The sequence below is a fragment of the Tursiops truncatus genome, chromosome 13 (assembly GCF_011762595.2).
Source record: "Tursiops truncatus isolate mTurTru1 chromosome 13, mTurTru1.mat.Y, whole genome shotgun sequence".
Classification (NCBI taxonomy): domain Eukaryota; kingdom Metazoa; phylum Chordata; class Mammalia; order Artiodactyla; family Delphinidae; genus Tursiops; species Tursiops truncatus.
In genome coordinates, this window is record NC_047046.1 from 17,053,395 (window position 1) to 17,066,839 (window position 13,445).

Here is a 13,445-nt window from a genome sequence, read left to right on the forward strand (position 1 = left end):
TCCTACTATCATTTGAAGAGTGATGCTTCAGAATCATTATCAAGAACAGAGGACATGGTGCACCTCATTTGTGGCTGGGCCCTTTTCAGTGGTGCTTCCTAAAGGAAGGCTGAAGATCTAAGAAGAGGTCTGTGCCCCTCTGCTTGTCAGGGAAGAACACTGCAGTGCACCCTTGCCTGCGGCTTGGTCCAGGATTCTTTTGAGTTCTAGATCATTTTTGGAGACGTTTTGAGATAGATGGCCTCAATACCTATAATAGAAGGGGACAAGAATGCCTGAAGATCGATCAGATTTTAATCAAACACTTGTCCTGTGCCACCCTGGCCCTGTCACCGGCTGGTGTGCAGCCATGAACAAGACAGACAAAGTGCCTTTTTGCCATAGCATACAGGGCTTGCACTTTTTCTGTCTTTTCTGAAATATCTTTTGTTTAATGAATTACAGTTTGTCTCATTAATTGAACTAATGCATTTTTTTGAGGTGACTTTTTCTGAAACATGCTGACTTTGCCACTGCAAATCAGTCTGTTAAGCATCACCATTTTTATTCTTATTATTCTCCTTTTAGTATTTGTAGAAATCGCCAGAGATAACCTCGAATCTCTGAAAGCAAATGTCTCAAGCTTCTTTAAGAAATGCAGAGTGGAATTATTTGCCATTGTTCATAGATTATCTCCTCAATTCTTAGAAATGCTTTTGATTTATGAACCTATTATCTATAACTTTTCATGTCCTGTTATACTCCTTCCAGACAAAATAAGTGTAGTCTGGTTCTTATTAAGATAAGCACCATTCAGATTTATCTGAGGATATCTCGCTAAGTACAGAGTACTAAAATTTAAAAAAATTGAGACCAGGAACTAGTGGTCATCAAAGCACATTAAAGCAAAATCCAGGCTGGATGTTTTAGAGTGAAAAGTGTGAAGATAAAGTTTAAGATTTCAAGACCTTGTCTAAAATACTCTAAGGTTTTCACATAGACACACGAGCATGTGACCAGATCCCCCAGTCCTACACTGAGGACCATGTGTCAGTTATGCTCCTCACTGGTTGGACCTTGACCATTTCATTGTAGAACACGGGTTCCCTAATAAGTAGTTTTGACAGGCACTTTATGCCTGTCTGTTTCCTAGAATGTAGGAATTTTCAGTAGCTGCTTGTCACTTTGCAGCTGTTCTTTCTTTGGAAAGGGAGTTGCAGATATAAGTTATGCCCTGAAAGCCTTTCTGGTGTAGAAGCAATCTATCCTTTCTTAGGGATCACGCTTTGAGAAAACTGAGAATGAGAGTATTTCTGTTGCAAAGACAGTAAATCAGACTTTCACAAAAGTTTGGCACTACTAGTATAAAGTATGTGGAATTTGTTTATTTAGCGAAGATGCATTGATTTTATTTCAAAGTTAGGTAAAGTTTTTTAATATATATATAGTTGACGAAGTAGCATGATTTGTGTCTGATCTTTCACATTTAACAGTTGCTTGGAAAAGATGCTAATTAATGAAGAGGAGCAGCCACTATTGGTATATTTTTCACAGATCGGTGCTTTCTTAAATAGAAATTGAAAGTAACTCCTAACACTGAATGGGCTTGCTATTGAAAAAGTAATGATCTCCTGGTGCAAACACAGTTGCTTGTGGACTTAAGCCTTGGCCCTGGTGGGGAATTTGGTCCCATTTTACAATCTCTGTCAAAGAGTAGACAGCTGAACTCACACCACACCCAGCTTATAAAATGTCCTGGAAGATGGAGGAGCACCAAAGGGGAAGGACGTTGTGCAGCCTGGACTCAGTTAATTGTGTTTAAAATGCCAGATGCTAAAGAGTAACTCGGTTCCTTGCTGATCCCTTAACTCTAATTCATCCAGCGCCATGAAGCAGCCTGCATGTAAGGAATGGAAGGAGCGTTCAGGGTCTCCAAGTGACAGCCTCTAACTAAAACGGGGTGGTGCCAGGCAGATTAGAGTGTCTAAAGCTGACACCACGACGGTCGCATTTTTGGGCGGCAGAGCCAAAGGAGAGAGAGGCCAGGTATTCCGGCCCTGGCTGAAAGATGACCGATCACCAGAGGGCAGCGCGCGCTACGTGGAGCGTTCAGATGAAGATGTTGATAGTTCAATAGGTCTCCGGTTTTCTTCGTGATATGTTAATATAGCAAACTTAACCAAGATCTGGTTCCCTCTCTTTTTAAAAAAGTGCTAAATTGTTTGGAATTTTAAAGAGTATTATGTAATAAAAACTTGTTGATCTTATTTTTTCTTGTTGGCTTTTTGGGAAGCAGTAGCTCATCTGATTTTTCGTAAGCTGAATTTCACTGTCTTTCTTGCTTTGCAAAGCAACTCTAGTTATCTTTGTGCTGCTTCCATGGTGTCTGCTGACATTTTTGGCATTTGCAAATTGCTCAGGGCTCATTTGAAAAGCAAGTTACCTAAGTGATGTCTTAATGATCTCAAGCTCTTGCTTGAAACAGCCTTAGAATAATCCAGAGTGCAGCTTGCCTGCAAACGTTTCCCAGGCCCACCGTGACCAATTTTTACGTGGTTAGACAGTTCGCTTTTAAAAAGTCCAAACTGCAACCTTTTCACATTCAGAAATTAGCTATTTAATTTGCTTAAGTGACAAAGTGAGTTGATTGCGTTTCACTTATTCTAGAAGAAAGAGTTTTGGTTTGTAGTTGCCTTTGACTTTCAACCCAGCGAGCTGTTAACTGTTCTTGTTGTTAAAGCTGGTAGTTGTATGCGTTTACTTGGTGTTTGCTTTTTCTGCTTGCTATAGAAAAACACAGTCCCACTGCCAAACATGTCTTTCAGCTTCAAACACTCCAGAGTGAAAATTCGAACCTCAGGAAACAGGCCACAACCAATATATATCAGGTGCAAACTGATTCTGAGTACACAGACACTTCCAACCACTCTTCTTTAAAGAGACGTCCATCTGCCCGGGGCAGTAGGCCCATGTCCATGTACGAGACGGGATCAGGTCAGAAACCCTATCTCCCAATGGGAGAAGTGAACCACCCCGAAGAGAGCAGGACGAGACTCCAGCCTTTCCCCGCGCACGTAAGTAACACCACTGGCGCTTCTGCTTTTCACTCTCTGTCCAGCCTGACTCCTGCCTTCCCTCTTCTGAACCTGCAGATCCCCAGTCTCTGCTTTGCCAAATTGGGCTACAAGAGTCGTCCTTGTGTTTGCTGTATTAACATGTCGACAGGTGCTTGCAGTGTTCCCACAAGCACTCAGGGCCACTGGCCGAAAGTTTTCCAACGACCCTGGGGATTCTGGCTCTTGCTCAGCCCCTCTCCCCTTTTTCTCCCCCGTATCCATAATAACTTTCCCCGCCAGCCACTATTGGAACTTCTTTGGTAACAAGCTTCCTTCCCTATTTCCAAAAACAAAAGCAAATTATAAAGGTTACTGGCAGCAGTAAGTACCGTCTTCTTCGAGGTAGACGGGCATGTGCCCCCTTACGCACAGGAGCCCTGAGAATTCAAGGCGCCTCCTCTGCTCCTCCCAGTGGAGCGGGTGGTGTCTGTGGCCTGGGCATGCAGGCCAGGTCTGGAAGCCTCTGGGCCTCCGCAGCCCCTGCACCTGTGGTCAGTGTGCCTGCTTAGCTGCATCCTCCTCCCTGCGTGGAGAAAGTGTTGCTTTTTCACTTCATAAGAATGAGATGTAAGAATTCTATATCGACCTTACAAGCGTTACATTCCAAAGATTGTATTCTGTAACAGGCTACTAATGCTCCTATTCTACAGTGGAATAACTATTGTGTTGTGAGGGTTTCAAATATTATATTTCTTGGGGATTAATTTGTTTTAAAAAACCTATGTTTTGACAAAATGTTGCAGGCATTTTGAACCTGTGTGATGTTTTCTCAAAGAGTAATATTTATCTTTTTGAATGTCAGAGTTATTCTTCAGTCCACTCTTATAGGAATTTCCAAAAAATTCTCAGAGTAAATAGAAAGTAAAGGATAGTAAAGGATATGGTGTAGGAAATTAAGCCCTAGTTTAATTTTGTCAAGCTTTAATGTGATAAAATTACAGTGTTGTTATATTGTAATTGGGAGTCTACTACTTCAACTTTTTAAGTTGTTTGGGCTGAACATTCTAAAGCAATTGATTTGATACATTGGGTGTAATGGGAATGCCATTGAACTAAGTTAAGAATCTTATTTTTGTATAACTGAAAACAAAATTTAGAAAAAGCCACTTTGTTAGTTTTCACAGTATACTTTTTAATTTTAGAAACATTTAAAATGTAAGAACGTCTTATTATTGTAAAAGTTCTATATCTGTACTAAGGAGCAGATTGATAGCGTATACCAACTTTAAATCATTTGTATAGTTTTTCATTTCATATCATCTGTCCTGGTTAAAAAACAAATATTTGTTTAAGGCTGTCTATTAAAAAAAAAGGAACATTGGCAAATTTGACAAATTATGCTAGGTATTGTCTTTCCCTCATAGAAAAGTAGCCTTATAAATTCCAAGTAATTTCCGAGAGGCATTTCACTAAGGGATTAAACATCTCTAGGGATCTGTCATTGGCTAGCGTGGAAGTTTCAGCACTGATCTCATGTGTGTAGTGAGTTGCTTTTTAGGATTCTTTTCTGGGAAACCTGGGCCGAAGCCAGGGTAGGAGGTGGGGTTTTTTGTTTGTTTTGTGTTTTCCCGAGTGTGTTTCTTTTTCCCCTTCCAGATTGGGAGGAGTGCGCTTGTGACCTCCTCTTCGTCTCTGCCTTCCTTCCCCTCCACACTTTCCTGGTCGAGGGACGAGAGCGCCCGAAGGGTTAAGTACACTCTGAATGCTCTGCTCTCTGGAGGAGGGGCAGTGCTCCTGGCGCTCTGTGCTTCTCCCAGCCCTCCCTCCCTCCGCTAACTGCTCTCTGTCCTGCATGAGGCAGCGCTTCCCTCCTGGTGTCTCAGCTCTCAGCACTCACACACGCATGCATGCCTGCAGGAGGCGGCCTCCGTCTCCTCGAACTCCACATTGCTCAGTCTCACGTGACATTTAACACAGTCTGCAGTTCACCCTGTAACACTGATTCTGAGCATTCTGTCTTTTTAAACAATCAGAAAATTAGCTGGCTGCTGGCTAAATATTATAATAGGGCAAATCTGTCCAAATTTGTTCAGAGAACTAGCGTATTTGGACTAACGGAAACACTAAGACATCGTGCTCTTTATTTTTTATTGTTTTTTACCTCTTGACATATTTTACCTCAGCACCTTACTTGACAAACCAAGGTTTTGCAGTCCCTGCATTCTGCATCCAGATTGCAACACATGGCAGCACTGGAGGTGTAGGCACCTGTTAGTATGAAGCTGTTCACTTTGTTCTTTGGTCAAGTCCAGCTTGCCGACGTATAATTTACATTCCCAGTAACAGCACATGATACAGGTAAGCTCCTTTTAGAGTAGCCAGGCAGCAAGTATTTATCAAGCACCTTGTCCACACCCAGCCTTTTGGAAAGTCAGTTAAAGGGTCCTGGGGACTTAGGTGACCTCCCTGCTCCCAAAGGCACTGTCAGTTTAAAAAACAGTTTCATGCATGAAGAGTATATGGCAGCAAGCTGGGAAAGTCATGACAGAGCACAGGCTTTGCAGACCTGCGTTCAGGTCCTGGCTCTTTTGTTTTTTACTGGAAGGGCAGTGTGGCTAAAGTGAGAGGAGGGAGGGTGGGTGTGGGTGAGGGACCACCTTTACAGACCAGGGGGATTTGCACTGCCCTTTGTCCGTTCCCTCCACATCGGCAGGAACGATGGAGAATCTTGCCCACTGCCAGTGCCTTATGGCACGTGGAGGCCCTTTGGGGGTTCTTTTCTGCACTTTTGAGGTAATCTTTAAAAAAAAAACCTCTTGACATATGCTACTATCTTCTGAGCAGTTCTGAAATTGAACTGCACTGTTTATATTACAGTATTTCAGTTAAAGTAAGGGGCAGTTAAATAGAAATGAATATCTTATTTGAAATGTTGTTGCTAAGAGTCAAGTAAACCTCTTTTTGTCCACTGTGAAAGTTTTTAAAAATTTTTTGGTAGTTTTGAGAATTATTGCAAGGACTGCTTACTGAGACAGTGTTTTATACTGGCGATTTAAACGGGTAATCCTCATTGCTCCTGACAGCTTCATCATGAGGTTAGGCTTTTATGGCATGTCTGTACGCAGAGAAAACTACCAATCTATTAAATAAACTGAACCAGCACCAGCTATAAGGTAACTTTTCTATTAACAGCTTTGAGAGAGCAGCACTTTTAACTAGTAGACCTTAGTTCTGCATGTTTACAATAATTTTCATAAAATTAATGCTGACTAATTTGAAATCCTGAAATATGCTTTTGTTGGTAACGATGAAGGATTTAATGTAAGTAACGGATTTCCTGGGTGGTTATTGTTGTACGTTGTTTTCTGTATTTGAGAAACATTTCCTGAGTACTTTTATTAGATATATGAGTCATTACTCTTCTAAAATGTTTCAATGAAACTTGGTACTTTTGATCATTGTGGAGGTAATGCATTTGATTTGTAATTGTCAAATTTACATCAAGGAAGGCAAAAAGATCCATTATAAAAAGGTGGGTTTTTTCTGGGTTTAATTCCGTTTTCTAGCTTTTTCTACCGGAGCAGCTCTGGACAAATGTCCCAGAATAATTATTTAAATACACATTTTTTACATTCCATTTTATGCTGTGTATGTGCATGTACACACTCATCTCTGTGTGTGTATGTATATATAAAAACTAAAGGAAAAGAAATGTATTAGTCAGACATTCACTGTGAAAGGTAAGAAGAGATTTGTTTTGTTTTGTTTTGTCTTTTGTTTTTTGTTTTGTTTTGTGTTTTGAGATCATCTCTGCAAGAGCCTGGTTTCACTGTTCCCTGCCTGCCTTTGCTCTTCCATGTAGATAGCCAGTAGCCAGTAACTCACTGATTGATCCATAAAGCCAAAGCAAAAGCAGCTAGTGAAGCAGAACTGCTTGCTGGTAGGAGATGTAAACAAAGGGATCTTAAATGTTATAGTAGTTTTTACAGAACTTAGCTTTACAGACTCTCTTTATAGCTGCAGGCCAACATTTCCAGTCATTTGCCAGTTGTATTTGAGTGGTTTCAGTACGAACTCGTATTGAACTTTAGGAGCCCAGTGCAAGTGTCTTACGTTAAGTGGCTGGGACCAAATAGAGCATTTGGGGGAAACATGAAAGACCTCAGCAGACAGAGAAAGAGTGTTCTCCCTGGGAGAGGACAGAGAGGGGTCATGGGGATAGTAAGCAACACGTGGTATGAATAAGGAGCCTTTCCCCATCTCAGGGCTGGCTGCCTCCCTGCCTACCCGCCCGCATAGGGCCTTCAGCCCTATGTTCCAGCATTATCAGGAACAAATAATTAAACTTTATGGAGACTTACTTAACTGACTCACTCTAAGGGAGCCATTCATTTGAGTGGAGCTACAGGGTCTCCGTGTGTTTAAACAGGGCTCTGAATTTACAGGCGCTTTAACTTTAGCCACATTTCATTGCAGCAACCATAAAATTCCTTAGGCACATGTTTTGATTAACTTGGATTAAATTCAAGTTACAGAGCTAGAAATAGCTCATATTTCTCTTTTGCTATTGCTAATCAATTTAGGTTTTAAATCAGCTTCCACTGATTCCTGTTCAAATGAAGAAATTCCCAAGCACTGTGGGTAAAATAAATACTGAGGGGAAATCCTTTGTATTAAATGCTCCAGAACTAACATACTCCCCTTCAAAGGAATGTGGTCCCCTTCAAATGTTGTCACCCCAGAAGGCCCTGTACTTAGCAGTGCTGCCATTTGCTCAAAACAGTTGTAGGCTTCCTGTGTCCCATTTTTGTTGCACCATATCTTTATGTTTTAAGGGATAGATGTTTGGGGAGACAGATGAAAGGGGTTGGAAACCAAATGTCACACCAGGTTACTCCATTTTGGTTCACAAACAACGTGTGGCAATGAATGAATGGTTTCTGGTTTCCTTGTGTGGCTCACACGAGCCGTCTCTGAGGATAGTTCTTGGAGAGCTGTGTTGTGAGCAGTGGTGGTCCTCAGGGCCCCAGGTGTGTGGGGTATTGGAGGTAGCAGGAGACAGGAAGCCCAGGTTCTTAGTCCAGGTTTTCTGCTGACTCTTTGGCCTTGGGGGTGACCGCCAGCTCTTTTGGCCCTTCCTTTTCTCATCTGGTATTAGACTAGCTGATCTGCAGGCAACTCCCAGTGCTCACATCTGTGGATATATGTGCGGACCCATTTGCTTCTTAAATGGGCCCCATTATATTATAGTTAAACTCCATACTCCTCAGAGAGCTAAACATGAGCGTTGCCTTGCGCGTCTGTTAGTTTGTACCGGGGGTCTGTGTATGGAGCAGCTAAGAAGCAAAGAAGAAAATGGGGCAGAGAAGGAAAGAAACCGTTTCTGGATCCACTATTCATCTGTTACTAAATTTAAAAAAAAATTTTTTTTTAATTTTCTGGCCACGCCACGCGGCTTGCAGGATCATAGTTCCCTGACCAGAGATCAAACCCGGGCCCCGGACAGTGAAAGCACCATCTCCTAACCACTGGACCACCAGGGAATTCCCTGTTCCTAAATTTTTAATAAAGCATCGGCCCCCGTCCCAGATGAGATCTGGGGCATGATGGCCACGTAGCCTGACAGGTAACAATTCCTGAGAAGGCACCCAAGAAGTGTCTGGTGCTCTCAACTAATGGGGTCGCCTTTTCTCTTGTAGGCATCCAGGCTGGAGAAGCAGAACAGCACACCTGAAAGTGACTATGACAACACTCCCAATGACAGGGACCTGGATGACTTGGGGTACATGTGCAGGAAGAATGCCCTGGGGCTGGGCTCTTCAACCAGAGACCGAGCAGCGTGGTCAGGAGGCACACTTCACCACCTGCACCCGCTTCTCTGTTTTCAGACCCATAACGTCCTCAGATATTAAGGCATAAGTTCATAGTTCACACCTCTTCCCATCTCCCATTATTGCCACAGGGGCCTTTTGTTCTTTTACCAGCAGGTTAGACTCATCTCTGAGTCTGTAATGCGCTTAAAGTCAGTACTCCATTTCATTTTCGAGTCAACGTTAGGTTACATCCTGCATTTACATCCCGAGGAATTGGCTCGATTAGGGTGGCTTCATAACCACACACCCTCCCTGCTCCGGTTGTTTCCTCCCTTTCCCCATCTTTAGCCTTCCTACTAGGGTCATCATGTCCACCCCCATGGTAGAGTGAAACAGCCTCTCTATGAGCTGTGGCTGCCTGCTGATGAACCAGCCTTACCCTGAGTCTCCTGTCAGACAGGATAAAGGAAACCACAAAAGCAGCCCACTCGCGCCTTTGGCACATGCACATGCTGTGGCTCCTAGAAGCAGAGAGGCAGCTGATAACTACCTGTCACATTTAACCACTTCTTCAATGCTCACAGGTCAAGCAGGAAGGGAAGGCAAAGAAGTACAGTGTGGCAAGGTGATGGCTCAGGCCCAGATGTGGCAGAGCCCCACAAGGCCCCGAGCCCCGTCTTCCCCAGCACCGAAGACGTCATCCGGAAGACTGAACAGATCACTAAAAACATACAGGAGCTCTTAAGAGCAGCCCAAGAAAATAAACACGACAGGTAAGGAGGCTTGAATATCCGGCCTGGCAGGACGTGTGCACATGCTCTGGAAGAGATGCTGCTGCTCCCTTACAGATGGGGATTTTTTTTTTAATATGCTCACTTCAAAAGTTGTTGAAGGGCTTCCCTGGTGGCGCAGTGGTTGAGAGTCTGCCTACTGATGCAGGGGACGCGGGTTCGTGCCCCAGTCCGGGAAGATCCCGCATGCCGCGGAGCAGCTGGGCCCGTGAGCCATGGCCGCTGAGCCTGCACGTCCGGAGCCTGTGCTCTGCAACGGGAGAGGCCAAAACAGTGAGAGGCCCGCGTATGGCAAAAAAAAAAAAAAAAGTTGTTGAAAATTTCAGGTTTATGTAACAGGCTTAAAAACAAATTTGTCTTTTTTTATGTAGTATTTTTAATCTTTCATCTTCTTATGAAGTGCTCTGAATATAGCTGCCTCTAGAGATAGAACTGCAGCATATTTGGGGTAGTGACATTCCCAGTTCTTGAGGTGAAAGAAGCTACCTCAAAACTAGCAACACATTCTCCCGGCCACACTGCTGTCTGTGGTCTCCTTAGCTGGGGAGAAATCTACTGCCATAGAAGGTATCCTGAAATGAACCTGATTTCTTACCTTTTTCCCTCATGCATGTGCACGTCTAAGAAGCAAGTGGTTTTTAGAAAAGTTGATCTAATTGTCACGCAAATCATTCTCTGCTCCTGAATGAAGAGTCTGCTCACTCTGGGCAGAACCATATCTTGCAGAGTTATTTCTTACTGCAGAGAAGGGTCCAGCTCTCGTTCTAACTCACCCCTCTGTCCTCTGGTAAGTTGTTAGCTGTTGCAGGTGGTATCCTAGTCTCATGCGGCCGGCCTGCTCCAGACACAATCATGACACGTTTAACATCATCCCACTGAGTTTATGAAAGCGGCAAAATTTGATCAAAACCCAAGAACAATCTCATTGTTTTCATTAAGTCAGCAAAGTTTAGGGCTTCAGTGAAGAACTTCTCTCCATGCCTTTGCACGAACAAAAGTTGTTCAAGGAACACAGTACTGCTTCTTCTTTTTCCTGTTCTCTTCCATGAAAAGATGCACCAGTGTCTTTTGCATTCTCCGTGTCCCTCGCACTGCCATGCTCACCTCCCCATTTTCTACCCTCTTCCGTTTTGCTGTACAGTTCAGACTTCTCCCAGTGTCATTATTTCCCACTCAGTAGGAGAGGAATGGTCAGTGTTTATTGAAAGAGCAGAGCTAGTCTTCATGGATGGACTGCTGGAGGCTCCTCAGAGAAAAAGAGGAACCTGCATAATTTCTCAGCCTCCTTCCACGAAAATTATATAGCTGTTTATCGCTCCCCTCCCCCGGACATCCTCTTTATCACATGCCCTTCCTGCCTCACACGCTACAGGTGTGGAGTTCCTCTGCTCCTCACCCAGCCTTGGCAACAGGCAACTTCATTACCACATTACATAAAGCAAAACGTTTCACACCTCAAACGTATCAAGGCACCGTGAAAACAGGGTGAACTCTTTCCCTGGGGCTCTCCCACCATTGAACAGCATGCTTCACTTCTCATTTCCCGCAGCTCAGAAGTGCCTTGCTTATATTTCAAACAGCAGCCAAAAACTATGCTTACATTAAGTTTCTCTCTTTGATGGTTATCAAAAATATAAATATCTGCCCTGGAGCTGTTTCTGGCTTCAAATATCACAATATGTGGTGCTTGGTACAGTTTGGGAAGTTTCTTTTTTTTTTTTTTTTAAGATGTACAAATCCATTCAATATATGTCATGATCTGTTTTCTGTAAGAACCATGAGAGAATGATGCAGAGATTTTTAATCATCAACTCACTTTTTTGGTTTAAACTAGAATTGGTCTAGAGAATTTATATTTTATAAATTGTTCAGTGTTCTCTTAAAATCTCTGGTTCCTTGTGTATCTGAGACACTTTCTCTTTTTTTTGGCTGCATTGGGTCTTCGTTGCTGCGCGCGGGCTTTCTCTAGTTGTGGTGAGCGGGGGCTACTCTTTGTTGAGGTGCGCGGGCCTCTCATTGCAGTGGCTTCTCCTGTTGCGGAGCACGGGCCCTAGAGTGCACGGGCTTCAGTAGTTGTAGCACGTGGGCTCAGTAGTTGCGGCACGCAGGCCCTAGAGTGCACGGGCTTCAGTAGTTGTGGCGCACGGGCTCTAGAGCACAGGCTCAGTAGTTGTGGCACACAGGCTTAGTTGGTCCACAGCATGTGGGATCTTCCCGGACCAGGGCTCGAACCCGTGTACCCCGCATTGGCAGATGGATTCTTAACCACTGCGCCACGAGGGAAGTCCCGACACTTTCATTTATAATCTTGCATTATATGAATTAAACCCATGCCTTTTTCTCTTGTTTTCTCCTCTCGATATCCATTGCTTATGCTCGTCCTAAGTGGACCAGTAGCCCATGCAGACACGGTCAGGCTTAGTCCTGGTCCCCTGGGCTGAGCAAGCTCCCCACAGCCCCTGACCTTCCCTCAGCCTGGTCCCATCCCCTCAGCCTCCAGCCTCACTCCCTGCCTGTCTCTGTTTCTGTCTCTCTCTCTTACACACAATTACACAGTCCAGGGATTACTGCATATTATGCACAAAAGCCTTTTCAAGGAAAGATAACAAGTTGTGAACATGGACTCCCTGTGGTAGAGAAGGAGGAGGACTTTGTCATTAATCTGCATGTGCTTTCTTTCGTGGCTTATTGAGGACTTCCTAAAATATGTCATAGTGTGAGTTTTTGAGAGATGTCCTTAGGAAAAATGTCTCCTCTATGTAGCAGGAGGAAAGGGTGAATTATATTTCTGGGTCAAAATGAAAACCATAACCAGCAAAACATAAAAAACTCTTAGGTGTGGATCTCAGTTAATGCTCAAGAAACATTTGTGGCTGATACAGTGGTTGCTGTGGACATTGCCTTTTTTTGAGGGTCTTTGTCACCAGATGGGTTGTTGCCCCTTCACATTTGCAAGTTAAGTAACTCCTATGCATTGGTGTTTTTGTTATTACATGGTGTATGGTTCTAACTGCTCATAAAGGTAAAAGTCGGGAATTCCCAGTTGGAAGGCATTTTGGTATAATTCAAACCAGTTTCTTGAGATGCAATGATTTAATTAAAATGTAGGCAGTATTAATTTAAATGAACACCTTGAGGAGGTGTAGATACCTTTACAGACTAACTGTTCTGTGGTTCCACCTGGCTGGTAGTGGACATTGCCTACATTCATACCTGGAGACTGTTTTTGTCTGATTGAATGAACTTTCAAGAAAGGATGGGGCCCCTGCTTTATCACAGAGCACCTCCTGTTGATGTGGGATCCACAGCAGGTTGGCCGTGGCCTCGACCCCTTTGTTACAGGAATGTAAATGGGACCTATTCTTAGCCGAGTATTCTCTGTCTCTGAATTATTTTCACTGTCTTTGAATAACCTTTTCAATATTCTTGCAGTTATATTCCCTGCTCAGAGAGGATACATGTAGCTGTTACAGAAATGGCAGCATTATTCCCCAAAGTAAGTCACTCCCTACTAACTTGGTTCAGATCCCTTTTAATGAACCGTAAGAAATTTCTTTATGACCTTTACATTATATTAATCTTTTTGTAGCACAGGAAGTTTTGAATATGCAAATAGCCATATAGAGCTTTGAAATACTTTTTGTGCTACATGAGTATTGATTTGGGTTTAATAAGACAAGAATGTACAAGCCAAATGCTGAAAGGTAAAGCATTAATAGAATGAAATTTTATCTGGAATATTTCACCCAAGTGGATTAATATTTTTCAAAAACCACTTCAGTATAGCACTACTAAATGCATACTAT

General features: G+C 43.2%; 1 protein-coding gene across 23 annotated transcripts in view; it reads left to right on the forward strand.

Annotated features, from left to right (window-relative positions):
- GIT2 (GIT ArfGAP 2) overlaps positions 1-13,445 on the forward strand; it is a 46,955-nt gene that overhangs the window by 30,065 nt on the left and 3,445 nt on the right. For 12 of the 23 annotated variants that reach the window (XR_002179454.3, XR_002179455.3, XR_012325210.1 and 9 more), the window contains 5 exons: positions 2,805-3,053; positions 4,692-4,781; positions 8,735-8,817; positions 9,433-9,621; positions 13,072-13,135. Coding sequence is in view for 19 of the 23 variants with exons in the window: in XM_019950323.3 (XP_019805882.1) it covers positions 2,805-3,053; positions 4,692-4,781; positions 8,735-8,817; positions 9,433-9,621; positions 13,072-13,135 (675 nt within the window). In the remaining 4 variants the exon portion in view is untranslated. Of the gene's footprint in view, positions 1-1,472; positions 2,247-2,804; positions 3,054-4,691; positions 4,782-8,734; positions 8,818-9,432; positions 9,622-13,071; positions 13,136-13,445 lie in introns of those variants that run through there. The other 11 variants (XM_019950332.3, XM_019950333.3, XM_019950335.3 and 8 more) reach the window with 5 other exon arrangements.